A 13,440-nucleotide genomic window follows, 5' to 3' on the forward strand; every position below is an offset into this window, starting at 1 on the left:
TGCCAACTACCTCAGTGACCTCCACCAGGGAAATGGAGCTTGACACACCAGAGGCCTCTGGCCCTGACCCCTGTGAGGGAGTCATGTCTCCCGGATTAAGGAGTTCTTCAAAGTGCTCCTTCCACCGACCGACAATATCCTCACTTGAAGTCAGAGTTTCTCCACCCTTGCTGAATACAGCTTGGGCGCAGCCACCCCGACCACTCCTGAAGCCGACCAAAAGTCTTTTTCCATGGCTTCACCAAACTCCTCCCACGCCCTGGATTTTGCTTCTGCCACCGTTGCGGCTGTCACCTTTTTCGCCTGTCGGTACATATCTGCTGAGTCGGGAGTCCTTTGGGCCATCCAGTCCCTAAAGGCCTCTTTCTTCAGCTTGAAGGCCTCCCTCAACACTGGTGTCCACCATGGGGTTCTTGGGTTACCGCCCCAACAGGCACCCACAAGCTTTCGGCCACAGGTATGCCTGGCAGCTTCCACAATGGAGGTTTTGAACAGGGTCCGTTCAGATTCCATGTGCATGAGAAAAGCTCTTGCAGAGGTGGCAGGTAAAATTCTTCCAAACAGGGGCCTCCGACAGTCGTTCCCAGCACACCCTCACTATTCGCTTGGGCTTACCGGGTCTGACCATCAGTCTTCCTTGACATCTCATCCAACTCACCACCAGATGGTGATCAGTTGACAGCTCAGCACCTCTCTTTACCCGAGTGTCCAGAACATATGGTCCCAAGTCAGATGAAATGACAACAAAGTCGATCATTGACCTCTGACCCAAGGAGCTCTGGTACCATGTACACTTATGAACATCCTTGTGCTCGAAGCTGTTCATTATGGACAATCCATGCCTGGCACAGAAGTCCAATAACAATTGACCATTTGGGTTTAGATCAGGCAGGCCGTTCTTCCCAATCACACCTCTCCAGGTCTCCCAGTCATTGCCAACATGAGCATCAAAGCCCCCAGTAAAACTATGTACTCTGTAGGCGTGACCCTTTCCAGAACCCCGCCCACTCGCTCCAAGAAAACCGAATACTCTGACCTGTTCATTGGTGCATAAGCACACACAACAGTCAGAGTTTTCCTCTCTGCAATTTTAATTCGCATTGAGGCGACTCCCTCTCATCCACCGGGACAAACTCCAACAGCATGGCCGCCAGCTAGGAACTTGTGAGTATCACCACTCCCGCCCGGCACCTCTCACCCTGTGCAACCCCTGAGTAGGAGAGGGACCAACCCTTATCCAGGAGTTTGGTTCCAGAGCTGACACTGTGGGTGGAGGTGAGCTCAACTATATCTAGTTGGTGCCTCTCAACCTCCTGCACAAGCTCCGGCTCCTTCCCCCCCAGTGAGGTTACATTCCATGTGCCAAGAACCAGTTTCTGCCACAAGGGCCTAGGCCACCAAGGGCCCCCCTGCAATCTCCTACTGTTGTGCAGCACTGCACCGATCCCCCATGCTGGACCTTGCAGGTGGAGGGCCCACGTGGTCTCCCCACATTGCCTCTTCGGGCTGAGCCTGGCCGGGTTACATAGGCTGCCCGGACACTAAGCGCTCGTGGGGGACACTACCCCCAGGCCTGGCTCCAGGGGTAGGTCCCAGTGACCCTCTCCCGGGCAGGGTACATGATTTTCCGTGCCCGGTTTTATGGTGGACTTTTGTGAACAGTAAATTTTCCATCTTTTGTGGTTCACATGACGTAAAAGTGTCATTCTAGCAAGGATATGTTGCTGTTGTCTGGTAGTAGTGGCTCAAATGCTTTTGCAATGGAAAACTGGTATCTATGATAACCTGAGAAGTCTCTAAGTGGTTTCAAATGTCTTTACTAATCATTACTGAGAACATATTTTTCGAACATTGTGCCTCTGCACTGTACTGAAAGCTACTATGTGCAAAAGATATTTACATACATTTGAAGTAAGTATGTTTGAAAGGTTACATTATTTATCTTTAGAATTGTTTAAGAATTTGCATGTTCTACTGCAATGGACTGGCGACCTGTCCAGGGTGTATCCTGCCTTCCACCCGATGCCTGCTGGGATAGGCTCCAGCAACCCCCCGTGACCCTGAGCTTAGAAAATGTGTGTGTGTACTGTGTCAAGATCTCTCAGAATGAAATCTGTCTTTGTGTACCTCAGCCTCTTTGGTGCATGTGTGAAGGGCAGCCTGGAGCTGGGTGATCAGTGTGTCTCTCTCTCTCAGACTGCGGGTGTGTGTCTCTTCGCTTTCATGCTGATCCTGCTTGCTGCATCTCCAGGCCTCATTCACCTGCTCCAGCTCTAGAGCCTTACCGCGGAGCAGCGCCTCCAGACTCTAACACACACACACACAGAGGCATACAGTGTTCAAATAACACGTACATTCTGCTATCATCTGTCTGCGTGCGCTAGTATGTGAGTGTAACTAATACCGTAATGGTCTCTTCATTGCTGGACAGCACGCAGCGCAGTTTCTCCATGTCTCTCTGTTTCTCTCGGAGAAGCAGCTGCAGTTTGTGTATTTCATCCTCTTTCTGCTCCACACACACAAACCTCTCATCTACAGAATGCTTGGGGAAACAACACAACAATTAAAATGTGCATTTATTCAGTTTCGAATTCTGATTTACTAGAAAAATGTATTTAGAAAAATACATTTTGATAAATTTGGTAGCCATTGTTAAGAGTCTGAAATATTTGTGCAAACCTGACGCAATGTCATTTTCAATTTCATTGTCAGGTTCAAGTTTCAAATTTCAGAGTCTCAAAGTCCGCCTACTTTTCAGTTTTAGATTTCATTCTGATTTTCCCCTGCCTCTATTTTCTTCTTACTGTATTATTTCTCCCTTTTGAAATACTTTTCCACTGTCAAAATACAGTTTGAAGTTATCAGTACAATGGTCCATATACAGTATATTGCCAAAAGTATTCAGTCACCCAACCAAATCATTGAATTCAGGTGTTCCAATCACTTCCATGGCCACAGGTGTATAAAACCAAGCACCTAGGCCTGCAGACTGCTTCTACAAACATTAGTGAAAGAATGGGTCGCTCTCAGGAGCTCAGTGAATTCCAGCGTGGTACCATGACAGGATGCCATCTGTGCAACAAGTCCGGTCATAAAATGTCCTCACTATTAATATTCCACAATCAAATGTCAGCAGTATTATAATGAAGTGGAAGCGATTGGGAATGACAGCAACTCAGTCAAAGTGTCTGGCAAGCTGATGGATGAGTCTGGGTTTGGCGGTTGCCAGGAGAACGGTACTTCTCTGACTGCATAGTGCCAAGTGTAAAGTTTGGTGGATGGGGGATTATTGTGTGGGGATGTTTTTCAGGAGTTGGTCTCAGGCCCTTAGTTCCAGTGAAAGGAACTCTTAATGCTACAGCACCAAGGGATGACAGACAATTTCAAGCTCCCAACCTTGTGGGAACATATGCATGTGAAGGCAGATGACCGAATACTTTTGGAAATGTAGTGTATATATTGCATTGTTTAAAAACAGAACTGTATGTGTGTGCTGCAAGGTTAATGTATACATATGTGTTTGCATACTGAATGTGTTTTGCATGTGTTTTCTTCTGCATGTTTATTTTTGCATGTGTATACCTCAAGTGCTCGGTCTCTCTCCTGAATACGTTGCTTGAGTTTGTGAATGAGGATGTCTCTGTTCCCACCAGTTTCTTTCTGCCCATCCAGCAACTCGCTGTAGTCCTGTAGTTCACACATTTGATGCACACTGATGTCACAACCATAACTATGTGATTTAATTACATGCATGCGTGTTATGTGTTTATCTCTTACCTGTAGCAGATGTTCTTTGTGCTGCAGAGAGCTCCTCAATTTTCTTATGCTCCTCTCACATTCTTCCACCTCCCTCTCCTTTTCCCTCACTCCCTCTTTCCACTTCTCCTCCATCTGCTCCAGGTCAGAGCGTGCTTTTTGAAGGGCAGCAAGAAGTTCCTACAAAGGCAGCAACACAGTTACTCACCAGCACACATTTAAAGACATGAAGGAAAACGTATATTTTTCAACACACAACCTGGTTGTGTTTCTCAGTCTCCTGGTGTTGATGCAGTGCACCCTGGAGGTCAGTGAGGAGACGCTGGTTTGAGCGAGTCAGGTCATCCTCTCTCCTCTGAGCCTGGCGTTGGCTTTTCTGGATGTGCTGCAGTTCCAGCTCAGATGAGAACTGAGAAGCCTGGAGTTCTAGAAGCTCAGCCTGCAGCTGGCCTGGAGCTGCCCCAGACATCTGCACACGCAGTGGGCCACAAAAAACATATGGTCAAGATGCGTTTGGAGAAAAGAACAAATGCTGAAAATATAGTTCACGTTCATGGGCATTGATACATTTTTAAAATAACAGTTTAGTGAAATTTTCACAATTGTTCCTTTAGTGCAAATGTAGTCAGCCATAACATGTTCAGTGCCCAAAGATTGCAAGTGTATTTAAAATACCTCGATGTAAGCATGTTAGTGCTAACTGGTGGGATATAAGCTTCCATTAGTCTCTGAGCTCCAGTGCAAATTTAAGAAGCAAATTTTATACACTAAAAATGTTCGCTGGAGGATTATACATTGGGTAGAGGGAAAATCCTGTCAATTTGAACTGTTCAATCAAACTAATACATATTGAACATCCTCATGATATTAAATTTATAAACAAACACTGATAACTTATTATCAGTGAAAATATTCTCAAACATAATCTGGCATTCATAAGTGCAGGCCACAGAAGACAAAAATGTTAAAGTTGAAGTGTACATTTAGCAACAGTATGTTTTATAACGTAAGTTTAGTGATAGAAATAAAAGTGATTCTTGGTGGAGTCTGACTGTTGGATAAGGAGAAAACAGTATCTCACATGTAGCTGCTGCAGTTGGTGTTGCTGGTTCTGCTGCTGCCTAGAGCATAAAAGCTCCTTCTGCTCCTCAATGAGCTGCTGGAGATCAGCCACCTGGTTAAAAAGAATCAACAATTTTTTCAATAAATAACTGCTGATCATACAGTTTCTTCTTACCAGTGAGAATTTAAATCATGCATTATCATCAGGTATTTTGGCAAATAATAATTGCTGATACATCTAGAAGGAGCATTTCAGTAGATAATTTTATTCAATAAAGTAGTTTACCAGTTTATTGTGAAGGTCCTAAAAGGATAACAGATTACTGTACTATTGGCAGAGATGAACACACCTCGATGTCTTTGGTGTTAAGAGAGTCACTCAGGGTCTGAATTGTTCTCTCCTGTCCGTGGGCTGCCTCTCGGACAGAGCGCAGTTCACATTCCATCTCCTTAAGTCTCTGCTGTAGCTTCTGCAAACACACAAAAAACCCCTCTATAACACACTGACATCATCTCCTGTTTTTTCACACGGTAATGCCATAGCAACAAGCAAAACAAATAAACTCTATGGCAGCATAACAACAAAAAAATACCATTAGTTTATTATAAGTAGTAACCTAACAGATTAAACTGCTTTCACATTTTAAGGCCTTTAAGACATGAAAAAGTGATACCTTGTTGCTGACTTCGCTCTCTCTGATCTTAGTTTGGAGGGACTGGACCTGAAGCTGGGCCTTCTGCAGCTCACTCACACACTCACCCGCTGCACTTTCATACTGCACCAGCTGAGCCTGCTGCTCACCAATGAGCTTCTGGAAAGCACACAAACAAAACAAATGCATTTCTGGGATGAGAACCACTTTTTTTCACATATACTTTTTCTTCAGGTATCTCTGTAGTAATTGTTGCATGAAAAAATAAAATAGATAACATTTCTTTTTCTAAGGCATAGATTCTCCACAATGCCCAGTGCACAGTTGAAATAATGAACATGGCTGGTGGGAGGACACACAGACATGCTAACAGTGAACTGATACGGTCTCTGGCCGCTCTCTACAACTTCCTCAGGAAGTCCCTTTTCCAGGGCGACATGCTGTTCATTTCCTTGTTTTTCGTTTTCAGTTTGAACCTATTCTTGCTTACTCTTACTACTTGTCCTTTTTTCAAATTTGGTAACCTTGTCTTAAATACAGCAACAATCTGGGTTAAATAAGCTGGGTTAAACCAGTTACACAATGATCAGGCATAACATTATGCCTTGTTATCAGCTCCACTTGCTATATAGGTGTACTCTGCAGTTCTACAATTACAGACTGTAGTCCATCTGTTTCCCTGACACTTTGTTAGTCCCCTTTTACCTTGTTCTTCAGTGGTCAGGACCCCCATGGGGTGCTGCTGGAGTTTTAATATACCTCAGTGTCAATGTGGACTGAGAACAATATCCATATATCCAATATCCAAAATATCCAGCCAACAGCGTCCTGTGACTACAGATGAAAGACTAGAGGATGACCAACACAAACTGTACAGCAGCACATGAGCTATTGTCTTTGACTTCACATCTACAAGGTGGACTGACAAGGTAGGAGCGTCAGTGGACAATGAGTGGACACAGTGTTTAAAAACTCCAGCAGCACTGCTGTGTCTGATCCACTCATACCAGCACAACACACACTAACACATCACCACCACCACGTCAGTGTTACTGCAGTGCTGAGAATGATCCACCACCCAAACAATACCTGCTCTGTGAGGGTCCATGGGGGTCCTGACCACAGAAGAACAGGGTAAAAGGGGGTTTACAAAGTATCAGAGAAACAGATGGACTACAGTCTCTAAAATGGACAATGAGTGTAAAAACAAGGTGCTGATCATTATAGTATAACTCATAGGTGTATATAGTATGTTTCTATCATGAAAACCAATAGCAACAACAACAATTTTACTGTTCTGATTTTCTTCAGATTCATATGGGTTGATGTGTGATGTATTCTGTACTGACACAAAGCCCAAAATGGGCTAAAATCGGTGCTGTCAATGAGGCAACTGGACGCTTAACCAAGTATTAGAGAAGAAATAATGGAAGCAATTTTTTGGTTTTTGAGGAACTTATTTCCTGAGCATACAGTTGACTAATGCTGGCCTATTGCTCCTCATCTTAAATTCAGAGGTTACTAATCCAGGATTACAAGAACAGAGCTACTTCATTACTCAGCAGATCAGGGATCTAATCTAGCACTACCTGCAGAGAGGTAAACAGATTATACTTGGCTTTGGATGGTGTGGTCAAGAACCAGAGAGCCACTATGAACACAAGTTGGCTGCTGGAGCTTAGAGGACTCACACTGCGCATTAATGACAATCTGCTGTTTCGTCTCTGCTGTACCTCTGTCATAATCTGGACATACTCGGTCCACATTTAATACTGATTAAGTATTACAGGTATTAAGTATTAGGGTAATACTGTGGCTTTCCTGCTGAATACTATTAGTTACAAGGGACTGAACAATTTGGATAGAATGCTTTTCACTTACACAAAACTATATTTCTACATGTAATGCTATACTAGTCCCTTAAGCACTGCTGGTCTGCATGTGTTTTTGAAGGCATAGCAAGGGAAGATTCCTCTTGAGGATTCCCTTGTAGCCGGATGTACTGTTGCCTATGACGACAGTTGTCATGACTGTAAAAACATTGCTAAGAGATGAGGAGCAACTAATGGATTGAGGTCACAAATGTGGAATACTACAAAGAGACAGATGTAAAGAAGACATAAACATAGTTGTGTGAATGAATCAAACAGTAAAATCTCAGAACTGAACCTGTGCATTTCTCTTTTTTCGCACCATTTCCTACCCAACCAGAAAGCCTTATGATGAACTACAATCATTAATATCAAGCTAAAGCATAATCTTAAGATGATCTGTCTCCAGATCTTCTCTTCTACCTTCTGGACGCCCAGAGGCCTACACTGCACATAATCATCCAGCCAAAGCTCCTCCATTTCAGACAGCTCCAGCTGCAGTTCCTGCTGGATGCTGGAAGAAACCATGTCAATGGTTTGAGGGGAGAAAGTACAATCTGTTCCTGCTTGAGGAACCTGGAGCAAAGAGAGAGGTCTCTCTGGGAGAGTGGCGAAAGGCTTGACAGGCACGGGCAGCCGGCTGCCTCGTGGGACCTGGACTGGACGACACTCAAAACTCTTGACTAGGCTGAGAGCTAGCTCTAGTCCACCTCCACAGCCAGTTCTGACACTCTGCTCTTTCTCAGGCCTTTGGATCATGACCTTCTCTTCGTCCATATCCCCCTGCACAAGTTCCGCATGGACCGCCGGGCAAGGCTGACTCACGTCAACCGCAGTGTCCAGTGACTCCACAGATGTTGCTGGGCTGATACTGCTGTGCTCTGCCTCACAGGCTTGTGCACTTTCGGTGACCTCGGTCAGGCTTGATGACTGAGTATCTGGCTCTAGAAGCATCGGGGCTGGATCAGGGCAAGCTACCTCTGTGCTGCCCAGAACGCTGGCAGAATATCGAGTTGAGGGCCCACACGAGGTGCTTCTGCCCACCTTCCTGGGCACCTTGCAGACAGCTTCATAGTCAGAGTCGGCCACCCGCAACGCGGCACATCCCCTGCACTTCCTGGAACGCTGTGCTGAGCTGGATTCTGACCCAGCATGGCACTGGTGGTGGTGATGTATGGCCTGCTGGTGGTGAGCCAAAGCTTCATGCTCAGCCCAGGATTCATACACAGAGTACATCAGATCGTCTTCTATGAGTGAGCTGTACTTAGAATCAGATAAGCCAGATATATCTACAACCGAGGCCTCTGCGGTGTCACCGGCCAATCCGGCACCAAAGTCATCAGCGTTGTTCTTGCGGTAGAGTCCCCCGATGCACTGCCGAAGCCGTTCTTTCTCCAGTAGGAGTTTCTGCATGCGCTCGATGGAAAGTGCCTCTACACGGGCAATCACAGTGTCGAAGCGGTACATGCGGTCCAGCATGAAGGCGCACTTGCTACAAGCGAACTCTCCGCGCCCGTCCCGGGTCAGCTCCTTGCCCAGAGCATGAGACAGCAGAACCTGCAGGCTCAGCTTGGCCGCCGGGTGGAAGATCCATCGCCGCTGGTTACCATACAGCTCCCGGGCGCAGATACGGCACAGCTCCTTGGTTTTTGAGTCCAGCATCTCAGGAGGGGTCAAATGCAGAATGCAGGGTCTTATTGGGCGTCACAGGTGTCAAAGGCCTATTATATGAATATAGGTTTTATTGAAATTTCTCTGTCAAAGTACGGATTCCCTAAATCTGATCAGAATTACATCTTTAAAGCTTTGAAACATCTATGGCGAGTAGTTTATGTAATGAAAAGTCTTAGAATCAGTCAGCGTATGGATGAGCACTCATAGAGCTGAACCCAAGAGACAAATATCGATGTCCTTCTTAGATCCACGGTATTTTCTCAAAGACGATTACAGTCGATCTCGGTCCACGGTTCATCACAGCACACGGAGGACATTCATCGTCGTCTCGCGACACCTTCACGCTTCGCGAGTAGGACTATCGCGCTCGCGCCGACATGACATGTTACATCCAGCTCTTCGAGCACAAACACAAGATGTCACGTCTCTAAAACGGCATTAATCGCATCCGAGCTTCTCGTTTTAAGTCAGTTTCTTCATTTTACATCACTAAACGAGTTAATGAGGGTGACACAGCGACTCCGCCCGCTGGTGAGAGCCCTCTGTGAAGATAACGGACCGAGCGATGTGGCAGCGCCGGCGAGAACCCAGAGAAGCGGACTGTACCACTCCAAACAGAGGGGGAGTATGTTAGCTTGCTCTCTAACAGAGGCATTCCTAGACAGCAGCTGTTATCGTTTACAATTTTTTACATAAACTTGAAGGACTGGTTTCACAGTTTGGTACACTTAAATTCATATCCCGTAAACAGTAGCACCACGGATATGTTCGCTTTCTGCGATTTCCCACCTGCGGGGCCACGTTGGTTTGACCCACGCAGAAACTGCTGTCGCTGATCTGGATCCAGACATTCCTTTTCGATTACAAGCAACACGCGCTGATTGCGCTGATTCCAGAGCAGAGTCTGCGCAAAAGCTCCGTTTTCCCCCAACGGAGAAGCGAAAGTGCCGTTTGTCATGCCACTCGGTTTCACATGTAAAAGTTCCACAAGAAAGACCTTGATTTCTAATCCAAAACATGACGAAGCACAGGACAGTCTGTTGGCAAAAACCCAAACCTGCATTCAGGTTAACAGCAAATGTAGATGTTAAAACATTAACACAACATTTAAAAAGCATAACGTCAAAATAAATTATATATATATATATATATATATATATATATATATATATATATATATGTGTGTGTGTGTGTGTGTGTGTGTGTGTGTGTGTGTGTGTGTATACACTATATAGATAAACCAGTATAAACCAGTACCTCATGTGCAAAACTCCATGTGAATTTCAGGAAAAATATCCTTAGAGAGTAAACGTCTTAGCTTTATACACACACACACACACACACACACACACACACACACACACACACACACACACACACACACACACACACACACACATCCTCTAAGCCGCTTCTCCTTCTGGGTCACGGGGGGTGCTGGAGCCTATCCCAGCTGTCATTGGGCAAAGGGCAGGTAACACCCTGGACAGGTCGCCCGTCCATCGCAGGGCAGACAGACAGATGGACACATTCACACACAGGGCAAATTAGCAAGTCCAAATAGCCTCACTGCATGTCTTTGGAAACCGGAGAACCCAGAGGAAACCCACGCATACACGGGGAGAACATGCAAACTCCACACAGAGAGGACCGTGGTCGCCCGGTCAGGGACTTGAACCCAGGCCCTCCTTGCTGTGAGGCAACAGCATATATTGACAAAAAATATATATTGTCTATATAGTAACAAGTAACAAACTGTAAAAAACCTTGTTATGCACTTAACAAAGTTAACTGATTGTTAATTCTCTTCTTGTTCTTTTTTTGAGTGCCTTGCTGTCCCTTTGCTGCTGTAACACTGATATTTCCCTGTTGTGGGACTAGTAAAGGATTATCTTATTGTAAATCAATCAATAAATATAGATCTAAATGAAATGAAGAATAAGTAAGTATAAATATCCCTTAACTATAATAAATAGATTATTTCTGAAGATATATGTATATGTTCAGATGAAGGATGTACAAACCCAAAAAGCAAGTCTACTGGTCCACTGCCACTGTTGGTCCACCCTTGGATCACCTGCCTAACTAGTTTTTAATCCCCTCAAAAGAGAGACTTTTATTTTGGAAAAAAATACTACAAATATTACAACCAATTGAGAGAAAACAAATGAATGTTTAGGACTAATATAAAATCCTTTTCTCTAAAATGTTGCTGATACTGTGCTAGATTGGCTGTATAACTGGCTGTATTTATGATATTACTGTTTAAATGATTTACTAAACTAATTTACAAAGACTAAGGAGGGAAGATATGAATATAAATTAAGTTAAGTGATACTTTTTTGATCCCACAACTGGGGAAATTCCACCTCCACATTTAACCCATCTGTGAAGTGAAACACCACATACACACTAGTGAACACACACACTAGGGGGCAGTGAGCACACTTGCCCAGAGCGGTGGGCAGCCCTATCCACAGCATCCGGGGTGTCTTGCTCAAGGACACCTCAGTCATGGACTGTCAGCCCTGGGGATCATACCGGCAACCTTCCGGTCACTGGGCCAGCTCCCTATCCTCCAGCCCACAACTGCCCCAATTAGACTGCCTCAAAATTAGACTGTGAGTTGAAAATGACTGGCATATAACCACAAGTGGGCTGCCTGAAAATGCTGAGCAAAAAGCCAGTGGGCTGCCTTTTAGTTAAATTTAGCTGGAATCTGGTTAAAAATAGGCCATGCAGATCTTAACGTGGCCTTAACAGAGATTTAGCATTAATATCCGTACCCACAAGAAGATTAATACAGTTGCATGTGCTTTCTTCAGTACACAAATGACTTCATTGTCATCAGCTCCACTGACACGGCTGCCAACAGCAAGCAAATCCATTTCTGACAAACCAACACAGACGGTCAGATGAATCATGTTGACTTTTGATAAAATACTGCAAGATTCCATTTGTTTTCAAGGAATGTTTGGACATCCAAGAGGTTTGTTTGGTGTCCCAATGTGAATTTGTCACCCAAAGAGCCTCCGGGAAATAGACAAAAGAGACAGAACGTCATAACAGCTCTCAGCCGTAAATGGCGCCTAATCAAAAACCTATTTATCCTAATCAGGCAAGCGGAGCAGTGGCTTTTACTAACATGAGGTCACTGTTTACTGCTTCAAATGACAGAAAACTCATTGGTGGTTTTAACTGAGTACAGTTTCTCTTGCTGTGCCCTAACTGAGACCCGGTATGAGCAGAATGTTTGAAAACCAATAAAAAATAGTTCACAAAAAGGAACTAATGTTACTCATGGGGGAGCTAATTCATTGAAATAATTCCTGTACAGATAACTCATTCACTCTCAGTTTCTGTGAAGGGAAACTTATTTGCTTTTTGAAGGGAATTCTGGGATTTTATAAATATATGGTGTCAGCTGGTTCAAAATAATTTTGTGTCTTCAAAATATTATATTAACTAATGTGACCTCACCGTACGGAGCATGACACATTTAACATGAGATTACACGTGCAGTTACTACGGATGGAAAAGACAGAAAACTGAAGGATAAAACAAAGACATTCATTGCGGATTGTCAATAATAAAGGGAAATACAAAGGCATGTATAAGTCATTTTAAAAGGAAAGAATGCTGGTTTGAGTGTTTTGAGGTTGTGTATTTGTGTGCAGTGTGACTGATGAGAAGGTCTCCACTAGGGGTCTCTCTCTCACCACTGATTGTCACCAACACAAACACATACTCTCACTCAACTGAGCTCCTCAGGGTGTGCAAATAATATACTCTACTTTTATTGTAGTATTTGCTAAAATTACTATATGATGATTAATTAGATTCTAATAACAATAATAGCTATTAATAACTAATTACTAAGATAATGTAATTAATAATTGTGTTTGACTGAACTCAGTTATGACATAATAATACATTTATATATTATTATATAAGTATATATATATATATATATATATATATATATATATATATATACATATATATATATGCTCTGGGTAATAATTATTTTCCTGTTTATGTGAAATACACAATTTATGATAATAAAACCACTATTATACAGAAAAGTTCTATAATAATAATATTAATAATAATTACCATTGCTCCAAAGTCATACAAGCACTTCTTTGATACAACAATAGCACCACAATAAATCCTCTTGCCTGCATTTCATGTTGCTTGCGAGTTTTCCCGATGCCCAGGTCTTCCTGAAGTTTCTGGAAACAGATTTAGGGAGCACTGCTTACTAAGTACAGTAAAAAAGCAGCATTTCCTTCTTGATACTACATTAAACATATTTCCAACTACTTCCAAGTACAGCATGTACCAAACTACTGTATATACTGTACTGCACTACAGAGTCATGTATTGCGGCTCATGAGTTTTCAACAACTATATACGTATGT

General features: G+C 43.6%; 1 protein-coding gene across 9 annotated transcripts in view; it reads right to left on the reverse strand.

The window, feature by feature from the left end:
* LOC108439839 (phosphodiesterase 4D interacting protein) overlaps nt 1–13,440 on the reverse strand; it is a 140,209-nt gene that overhangs the window by 53,606 nt on the left and 73,163 nt on the right. For 5 of the 9 annotated variants that reach the window (XM_037537379.1, XM_017718463.2, XM_037537381.1 and 2 more), the window contains exons 1-9: nt 7,766–9,585; nt 5,493–5,630; nt 5,169–5,288; nt 4,838–4,930; nt 4,016–4,225; nt 3,778–3,936; nt 3,583–3,687; nt 2,405–2,542; nt 2,128–2,307 (exon numbers count right to left, since the gene is read on the reverse strand). In XM_037537379.1, coding sequence (XP_037393276.1) covers nt 2,128–2,307; nt 2,405–2,542; nt 3,583–3,687; nt 3,778–3,936; nt 4,016–4,225; nt 4,838–4,930; nt 5,169–5,288; nt 5,493–5,630; nt 7,766–9,004 — 2,382 coding nt within the window. In that variant the 5' untranslated portion in view covers nt 9,005–9,585. Of the gene's footprint in view, nt 1–2,127; nt 2,308–2,404; nt 2,543–3,582; nt 3,688–3,777; nt 3,937–4,015; nt 4,226–4,837; nt 4,931–5,168; nt 5,289–5,492; nt 5,631–7,765; nt 9,587–13,197; nt 13,252–13,440 lie in introns of those variants that run through there. The other 4 variants (XM_037537382.1, XM_037537385.1, XM_037537380.1 and 1 more) reach the window with 3 other exon arrangements.

Source organism: Pygocentrus nattereri, chromosome 4, assembly GCF_015220715.1.
Source record: "Pygocentrus nattereri isolate fPygNat1 chromosome 4, fPygNat1.pri, whole genome shotgun sequence".
Classification (NCBI taxonomy): Eukaryota; Metazoa; Chordata; class Actinopteri; order Characiformes; family Serrasalmidae; genus Pygocentrus; species Pygocentrus nattereri.